Source organism: Limulus polyphemus, unplaced genomic scaffold (assembly GCF_000517525.1).
Source record: "Limulus polyphemus unplaced genomic scaffold, Limulus_polyphemus-2.1.2 Scaffold3722, whole genome shotgun sequence".
NCBI classification, from domain to species: Eukaryota; Metazoa; Arthropoda; class Merostomata; order Xiphosura; family Limulidae; genus Limulus; species Limulus polyphemus.
In genome coordinates, this window is record NW_013669332.1 from 21,352 (window position 1) to 31,258 (window position 9,907).

At 32.4% G+C, this 9,907-nt stretch overlaps 1 protein-coding gene across 1 annotated transcript in view; it reads left to right on the plus strand.

The window, feature by feature from the left end:
• LOC106469919 (poly [ADP-ribose] polymerase 1-like) overlaps window positions 1-9,907 on the plus strand; it is a 36,238-nt gene that overhangs the window by 16,223 nt on the left and 10,108 nt on the right. The window contains exons 6-7 of the mRNA XM_013930437.2: window positions 1,196-1,303; window positions 1,603-1,802. Of these exons, the coding sequence (XP_013785891.2) occupies window positions 1,196-1,303; window positions 1,603-1,802 (308 nt within the window). The remainder of the gene's footprint in view (window positions 1-1,195; window positions 1,304-1,602; window positions 1,803-9,907) is intronic.

The following is a 9,907-nucleotide window of genomic DNA, read 5'->3' on the forward strand; positions in this document are numbered from 1 at the left end:
CAAGTTCTTTACTTAATAAAACTGGTTTATTCTTTCCGAATACAACTTTACCGATACACTCAACTTCAACAATCGCGCTAAAAAAACACTATAACAACGAACGTCAATAATACTTCTGACCGCAGATCAATTACTCACTGTCTACACACACATTACCTTACCTTCTCGCGTCACGTTGTCCCCTCTTATATATACCCGCCTACCCTATCTAGTAAATACTAGAGCATTCATAAAAAAACAAGATAGTTCTAGAAAATAGAGGGCGCCATACCAGTCACGTGACCTCGATGACGCAACAATATTTTGTGTTGGGATTGTGGTTTAATCACATTTATATGTACAATTTGTGTCATACTACCACAGATAACACCTTTAGCGTCTGTATATTTGGTTCATTGTAATTTACTAACTATTCACCAGTGCAATGCCACCTGGATTGACTTATGGATGAAGGAATATCTCACAGCCCTTTCTGAAATAGACATTTGTATAGTGAGTTTGTTGAATAATGTAGCCAAAGGACACAACAGTTTAAAGAAGAAAACCTTCAATGTTCTTCATTAAAGTGGAAAAAATTGTATAACAAGGTGCTTGGGAACAGCAAGGGACTCTGAAACCATAACTTATTCTTAGCCAACTTCTAGCAACACCTTTATCCTTAAAGCAAAGATGAAGCTTAGTACACCTTCTGATGTAATTATCAAAATAACAAACTATGATTTGAAGTTGATGAAAGCACACGAGCTTTCAATCATAACTCAAAATCAGCTTTAATAGATTTCTGCTTAAACATAGCATTAGAAGCTGATAATAGTAAGGCTATGACGATGTGTGGTATAAGATTGGCCTAGCCATTTTAAGCAGTAGCTTGTTACTGTAGATATTGTAGTCTCAGGGAATAATGTGTAATCATTGTGTCCATCAGACTGAACACAATTGACAATTAGGAGTTAATTCAATGGAACTGGAACATGTAGCTGTCCTAGAAATTGTGATTAACTTCAGTACTAATATAAGTTGAGCATTTTAGATATGCAAAAATAAATATATTGTTGTTGGTATTAAACATTGATTTTTATTGAGTGAATTTACAATGGTAATGATCTGTTTTCATTAACTAACAATATCAGAGACATTATTATTTTTAATAAATAAATTCTTTTATTCCAAATATTAATTCAAAACTTCTTAACAGAAATTAATCCTAAGGATTACATCTATCACTGCCTTGGAAGTAAGATACAGCTATTGGAGGAGGACAGTGTGGAGGCTCAGCTTATTCTTCAGTACATCCACAATACAGGTAGCATTATTACATATTCTCATTACTGCTTTTTTATTTTATAAATAGAATAGAATTGCAATATTCTCATACTTTTTCATAACTGTTAAAAACTTATTTGAGAATCTTTCTGCAATACATATAGTCATGTTTTAGGTAATATTTTCCAAATGCTGCTTCTTAACTTTGTCAAAATATGGAAGTTGTAAATCCTGCTATTACTATTTACACAAAGTCTGACAATAAAAAAAGTTTGTATTTTAGATGTTTAGGTTTGTGATATGATTATAGGTAAAATAATATTAATTCTATTATCTTAGAAAATGATAACAGAAGGGCAAAAATTCAAGCAATCTATCAGATTCAACGAGAAGTTAGTTCAGAATTTTTCCAGAAAAACACCAGAAAACATATGCTGCTTTGGCATGGGACCTCAGCAGAAAATGTTCTCAGTATTCTTACTCGTGGACTTAGAGTAGCCCCTCTTGGGGTGAGGTTAACGGGAAGTATGTTTGGAAAGGTAAATATCCACAGTTCTTACAGATATATTTATTTGTAGGGTTCCAGATGCTGAATGACTTATAGAAAACAGAAATGAGTTTTTCCCCTTTTTTGCTGCTGCATATTGTGCGACTCACAATCAAATGAATGATACACTGTCAGAGTATTGTAGTCAGTAAAAAGTTGTTTTAAGACATACGAAAGCTGTTTCTTCTAGAGGAAATCAGAAGATGGAAATAATAATAATAGGAAAGATTTTTTTTCATGTGTCAAATTGTCACAGATCTCAATATTGTTAATATAGATTATTAAGATTTGTTGAGTCCTTTTTTTTGCTTTTAGGTCATCACTCAGAATTACTTATTAAAAGGAAAAACTAATGTTTAAAACCCACAGACAAGTGAAGTGTTTGAACATGCTCACTTACCATAATCCCTTGTCCAACTTTATAAATCAGTAAATGTAACTTTAGGTCAAAGCCTTGATGTTATTTATCAGTTATGTTTGAATTCCTTTTTTTATATATATATACTTAAGATCTTGCTTTTGGCTTCAAGATGTTGGCATATCTTCTGTTACTACTTATCTACAGTCATGAATAGACTCTTGAGCAAATAAGTTACATTTTATTGTCTTCAGAAATTGTAGTACTTAATGGAGGGGTTTAAACATTTAAAAAAATAAATGTTATAAAAAATAATATGTGCTATTCAGATAACTTAAAAAATATTTTTTTTATTGCTGACTGTTTTGCCACTGTGGCTTTATCAGGGTTTATATAAAAATTGATTTGTATAAAAAAATAATACATTAGCTTATTAAATCACTTGATGTTGCACTTCTTGAGACTGTCATAGCATGCATAGAACATTGTTCAGAATATTATTATTATTGTTTAACAATTGTTTGTAGATTATATAATTATGATGTTATTTTACTACGTTAACATTTGACATAAAATACTTATGTGAAAATGAAAAGATATAGTGAAATTGTTTTATGATTTATGTTTTATGAAAAAAGAGGCAGTTACAAAACAAGGTTTTAGTTTGAAACTAATTTCACTGAGTGTGTTAAAGTAAAACTGCAATTATTTACTTTGTTACTAAAAGTACAAATGTGTAGTTTTAAGATGAACAGTCTCTCTCTGTGAAGCTAATCCCTAAACTGTAGCAAACAATGTAAAGTGGTGTTTATAGTTTGAAATAACTAATGCATAGGGTGAGCTATAGAAGCATAATAGTGAATGTGGTTTTAGACTGTGTGATATGCATGTGATATGAGTGGTGATCTACAGGCTGTAATATTAAGGGTATTGGATATTGTGTTATGTAGGAGTTTAGTTTCACGTACCATCCTTGTTCTCTGTTGTTGTTGTTTTTTAATGAGTTTTGGTTCTGTGTATTTTCTCTTTTTAGAATCTTGTTACTTTTGTGTAAGATAGAAACTGTTAAGTGGGTTTTGGTTGTCTATGTTTGGGGTTTCATGTTTGTGTAGGCATTGTTTTGCCGGATGGTTTTGTATTATTCATGTTTATATAATGCTATAGTATGTTAAGAGAGGTTGTGTTTAAATGTCTTTCTATTTCTACAATATATGTGTTCCACATATATTGAATATGATTTGATAGACTATGTTTATAGTGTAGCATTTTTTCCTGATCCATTTTCTTAGGCATAGCATTGTTTTTTGGCACATTTTGTAAAATGAAGAAATATCGGCTTTTTACATTCTTTGTTACATGTAAATGCTGTATTTCTCTTTATTGATCTTTTAGAGTTATGTTTCAGAAGCTTAGAAAACTTAAGTTAGTCCTAAATCCACATACTAATTTTAAGCTAATGATGCAAAATAATGTTTCTAATAAAAATAATAGGATATTGTAAAATAAAGTATAATATTAATTTTAAGAAAAATGATAAAATATGAAAAAAGTTAGAATAAAAATTAGTGTACTAAACATTTTGACTAATACTGTTAATGAAAATAGCATCAAAGAAAGAATGCAGTATACCTCACTTACAGAACACATGGACACTGGTGGTTTGTTTCTTGTACCATCATAGATTTAATGTTCTTTGAAGAATTTGACATCAGTATAAGAAAAAATTTTACACGGTCCTTCCTAACAACATCTTGTGACCAACAAAAGCCTTTTAAATGACTCTGAAAATGTAACTTCATAGCAACCTGACATCTGAGATAAATTATTGACATATTACTGTTTAACTATAGAGTTGAGTAGCAGGACAGTAGAGCAAAAAAAAATAATGTTTATGAAGAAATAAAATAAAAAATTGTAATAAATATATTAAATGAATAGCAGAATCATATAATGTAGAGCAAGAATATTGATACTCTAATTAAAATATACCTAAGTTAAATGTAACTAAAAAGAATAAGTATTATACTAAACATACAATGAGGTGTGTCTAATACAATTAATCTGACTTTAACTAACAACTGTCGCTTTACAACAGGCCCGGCGTGGCCAGGTGGTGAGGGCACTCGACTCACTATCTGAGGGTCACGGGTTCGAATCCCCATCACACCCTCACATGCTCACTCTTTCAGCCATGGGTGCATTATAATGTGACGGTCAATCACACTATTCATTGGTAAAAGAGTAGCCCAAGAGTTGGCAGTGGGTGGTGATGACTAGCTGTCTTCCATCTAGTCTTACACTGCTAAATTAGGGACGGCTAGTGCAGATAGCCCTCTTGTGGCTTTGCACAAAATTAAAAAAAAAACACTTTACAACACACCTAGTGGGCAGCAGGAAGTAATAATTAAAGTTAAATCCTAAGTAGTAGGAGAAATATAAACTATAAGATTTGGGGAAACTCACAATAATGATAAATGCTTAAAAAAGGAAGCAACAGCATACGAGAAAGTAATTAGCAAAATCCACTGTAGCTTAACTAATGAAATAATGTTATACTACATTAAGAACTGTTACATAACTTAAATTAATTTTAGTAAAAACTTAAACTGGTAGGATATAAATATAGATTATGATGACCACCAAATTACTGTGGTTGGTAATATTTTTACCTTTAACAGTTTCTAAGAAATTAAAATGTAGATGTGATAGTTTTAAGAAGGTCATGATTTTCTGTAAAACTTTTAAACTTGTAATTGGTAGCAAGAATTAATTAATTAATTTGGTATTCAAAGTGCAATAAGAGAAACCTTGTATTTATTGGGAAGTATGTTGATGAAGTTACATAAAAGTGTTTTCAAGTGAAAATGCTTAGTTTGTAAGTTTGTTTATTGTGAAACAGTCATAACTTTTATGAGTTACGTTGTCATAGATACATTTGTGTTTACTAAAGCAAAACATTAATTTATCAGAATTCATAAAAGATTTTCGAGTTGTTGATGAAATACTTTAATTTTGTCAATATGACTGGTGTAAAGATAACTTAAATCAAAAGTTCCTGTTCTTTTAGACTCACATTCTTTAATTTTCTCATTACAATTTTATCAGCAAGCCCAATTCTTTTCTAATAGTAGGTTAATATACAATAATGAAAGAACATCAAATTTATGTGAATACAAGATTTGATATTTTCATGTGTCTTCTTCGTTTCAGAGTTCGTTTGTGTCAAAACTTGTATACACATAAATTTGATGTTGTTCCATTATTATGGATTTAAACTATTACCTAATTCTTTTGTTTTCTGTTTATCATCATTTTACATTAAGTTCATCTTTGGAAGTTTGGATGTTATTTAAAGGTTAATATATGTCCACATGTGATGATGAAAGTTGGTGTTGTAATGTCTTCTGTCATTAGTGGATTCTTTGAAGTATTTGGTAAAAATAATGCCTAGTCCAGTCCACTTAACAGTAATGATTTATTCAGTTTCTTCAATAACAGGATATGTTCACTTTGACACAAGTTGTAAGTCCAGGTGCACAAACAGTGTTTCAATAGAAAATGTGGTACTTATGTACAACTAACTAACTTTTGAACTTTTCAACAGAAATTTATTGTTAATCAAATGATAACAAACACTAATTAACCCCTTCAGTAACTCTGCTGACTAAATCACTCGGTCTCTCTGCTTGACTGATTCTCATATTAATATTTTACCCTAGTTTCTACATCCACACAAAATTTATAGATTCTACAGAGGCCTTAACTTTCATGAACTTTCTAGATATTGCATCATGTGCCCTCAAGCAAACAAACATTGAAATTAAAATATTAAAAATATAACTTCCAACACTGCCCCCTTTCTGAATTGGGAAGTCCCTTGAACAATCTTAATACATAAATAAAATTGTCCATTTACCAAATCTTTTTAGTGGTTTTCTTTTCCAAGGGTTATGGTATGCAAATGGGATGACCTTTTGTCCCTTATCATCTCTTGCTATCCTAGCTGTCAGTAAGGGAGTTCTTCCTAGGAGGTGTTTAAGTCAATCTGTTGGTGTGTCTCTCCTGAACTGACATAGAATTTCCCTTAGCCTGTAATAAGCATTTCTGAAGATCTTTCCATGTGTGATTATGTGATCCAAGTAGATGAGTATGACATTCCAGGCTAGTTCAGAGAGAGAGAGCACATTCCATTAGTCACTGAAATCTAGCAAATGAATAAAGTAATCTAAATAGTAATACAACAAATGCCCCCAATCCATTTCTTACAGAAAATTATTTATTTTCTCTTCTTGCTTCATCAGGTTGCTTTTACCAGTATTCACTCTTCAGATCCAATGTTGAAAACCATTTTGATCCAAATAAAGCATCCAAATAGTTAATCCTTTGCTGTATGTAGGCATCCTTCTTTGTTACTTCATTTAATTTCCGGTAGTTCACATAGAACATTGTTCATTCATCTTTCTTCTTAACAAGTATAATATATGATGCCCCAGGACTAGTACTCAGTTCTGTTACTCTTTATTCTTTCATACTTCTATCTCTTTGAAAGCCTCATTCTGTTTTGCAAATTGGATTTGTCTGACTAACTGATGTATTGGGGTTGCATCTTCAGTACCAACCTTGTTAGAGATATTATTTGAATGTCCAAAATGATAAGGTCCGCTGTAGAAAGTATCTTGATATCCTGTGAGCAAGTCATGTAATTTATGACACTATCCTTAAGTGAGGATGTGATATCAGACTTTGTAAATCCTATCTGTTCCTCCTCCTTTTGGCCTATTCTATCTCCTATTCTCCTATCTAGCATTGAGTTGAGTTTTATGGTTTCTTGCATTCATGATGCTAATGGTAACATTTTTATTCCATGAAAGTTCTTTCAACCATTATTTCCTCAGGACACACTGAAGTGTGTTTCTGTTATGGCCCAGTCACTAAATATAAATATATTCCTAGTGAATCCTGATATGAGTATTTCACTTCTTGGTAGAACAATAATTGTCCTCATTGTTGTTGCTGTTTAACTTCTGATGTAGTAACTGTCATGTAGTGCAATGGTTCTTAACATTTTTCCAACTGAAGATCAGTTGATTCAGATCTGAAATTTTCACTTCTTATATTATCCACTTTTTAAAGGACTTTATTTTACAATGTAAAATAATTAAAATAAGATACAAGAAACACACACCTTTAAGATTGATAAACAATTAAGAATACATTTGACTCAGACCAATCTAAAATGTAAACTGTATATGTTTCATCGTTTACAATGTTATCATCAGGAGTGAATTTGCAAGACATATTTATTCATTCATTCTTACATAGGTCATGTGACCTGTGTGTAAGTTTACATTTCTGCATAAATCTCAGAGAAGGTCTCGCTATATTCTTACATAGATATTTGCTGGACCTTTGTCTCTATTTAATAACTCATAATCTTTTTTTAAACTTTATCATTTCTAAGGATTTACAGATAGTATTTGCTCTTAATACCCTAAGGTTGAGCTAATATTACTGTTTTTTCCCATAATATTTTATGTTCTGTTTTTGTACATGTTCAGCTATGGTTGAATTTTCAGTTCTTTCATTTTTGACACAACCTTTATGTTCTGATAAGCAATATTACATTTAGTAGAACATAAGAGATGTGTAAAAAAATGAAAGAACTGAAAATTCAACCATAACAGAACATGTACAAAAAATAGAACATAAAATATTATGGCACAAAAAACAGTAATATTGGCACAATCTAAGGGTATAAGTGTAAATAATTTCCAAGAATCCTTTGAAATAATAAATTCCAACAAGGTACCTTACTTCTTCTTCTCACATACATAGCTATTCTTGTTCAGTGCTGCCCTCTATTTGCAAAAAATTTTCACAAGCCTTTTATTCCTATGTACCCTCTCAATTCACATGTTTTAACTTCATTTAACAGTGCTTTTGTTATTTATATTTTTCCTTTCAAGTATATTTCCTCCTCCTTTTGGCCTGTAGATGTCATCAGTTGGATCCTTATCTTCTTTTTGTGGGTTGATCCTTCTTTCCATTTTCCACCTCTATTTCCGGTTTGATCCAGATTGACTTCTATGTCCCATTCATGATCTTTGTTGTTATATCGTGATCTATCTCCTTTCACCCTTTCCAATTGGGTTCAGCTTTTAATTCAACTGGCTTATTCTTCCTTGTCTCCTTCTTCCCATCAATATTTCCAATTGTCTTCCCATCAAATTAAACACCTCACCACTTTTTCCCTGGTGTCTCATCTGCATCGTCCATTGGAGTAAATTCTTCAAGTGGGCATGTGGATCTCTCCGCATACATTCATCTCTCAGTGTCTGGATTGTGTTGCCGTTTCTTCCTCATTGGGTTATTGTCTTCTACCCATTGCCATTCTTCAAACCTCAGTGCAACTATAACTGGGTAAGTTTTCTTTTTTTCCTCATTTATCTTTTTCGGGGGCTAATCCCATGTTTTGATCTGGATACCACTCTGTGGCAAGTGGTGCCTGGCCAGGTATACTTCAGTTACTTAGTTTGATATTCAAATCTGTTCTGAAAAGCCATGTTGATTTTTTTTCTTCCAAGGTCATTAAACACACACACTGATCTGTTCTAGAGATGGAGTGTTATGCATAATCACTTGTAGGTTATTTCTCGTGATACATTTGCTTCTTAGATATACTTGTTCAGCACTGTACTCTCCCTATAACTTCATGGGTAAAGCAGAAAGGGATTGCTTCTCATCCATGCCATTCCTTAGATTGAATAACTCAGGTTTGGCCTCCTTTTCAATATAGGGTTTTATGGTCACCTCTGGACTCTCCATCGCATCCCCCCCATTTCTTCCAATGAAGTAAGAGAGTTCTTACAACTTTCCAGTTCCAGGTCTCCTCCTGAAGGTGAAATGTACAATATACGAATAATGCATCCATCCAGTGTAGAGTAGGGTAGTGGTGTTCTTTCGGTCTAGACAAGATCCTTCACCCTACCCCTGCATGGATGTCGGTTCCCAGCAGTTGAGTTTTGGGTTTAGAGCTGAACCAATCAATGTTATGTCCTCACACATGTAGTGCTATTGGGATCCCTCACCCTACCCCCTCATGGATGTCAGTTTTTCGTCAATTGTCAGAACGTCATACCCTGATTATACTTTCAGAAACAACTAAGGCAGGCTTCATTCTCAGAGCTGATACATTACTCTTTCTCCAATTCAATATGTCATCAGTCTGGGTTTTTTCATCACATCTCTCATTGTACCAAATATCTTTATGTTACTGAAACTCTTTGCCACTAAGTTCATGTTCACGTGAACGTTCGGCATCTGCTCTCCACAGGTTGAATAATTATCTGAGGTGTACATAAACCAAAAAAAAAAGACCGAGTGCTTCAGCTTTAATACATAATCATTATGACACTGCTGTTAATATTAAAACTGTATATAAATTATTTTTGGAAAAGCACACCAGAAGAATTGAGTGTGCTAACATGTTATTTTAGTAGTGCATATAGGTACATTTACGATAGCCAATGATCAGAATAGCTAATAAACAATTGTTGTGCAGAGTTGTTTAAATTAGTAATATACACCTGGAAAAAAGTTAAGCACCCCCGTGTTTTTTTCAAGTGATTCAGATTCGACGTTCTTGTGACTGATTATAAATTACCATTCAATCTAAACGTGTTTATCAAATGAAATTATGCATTATTGGGCACAAGAAAACAAGATTATCATCGTAAAAT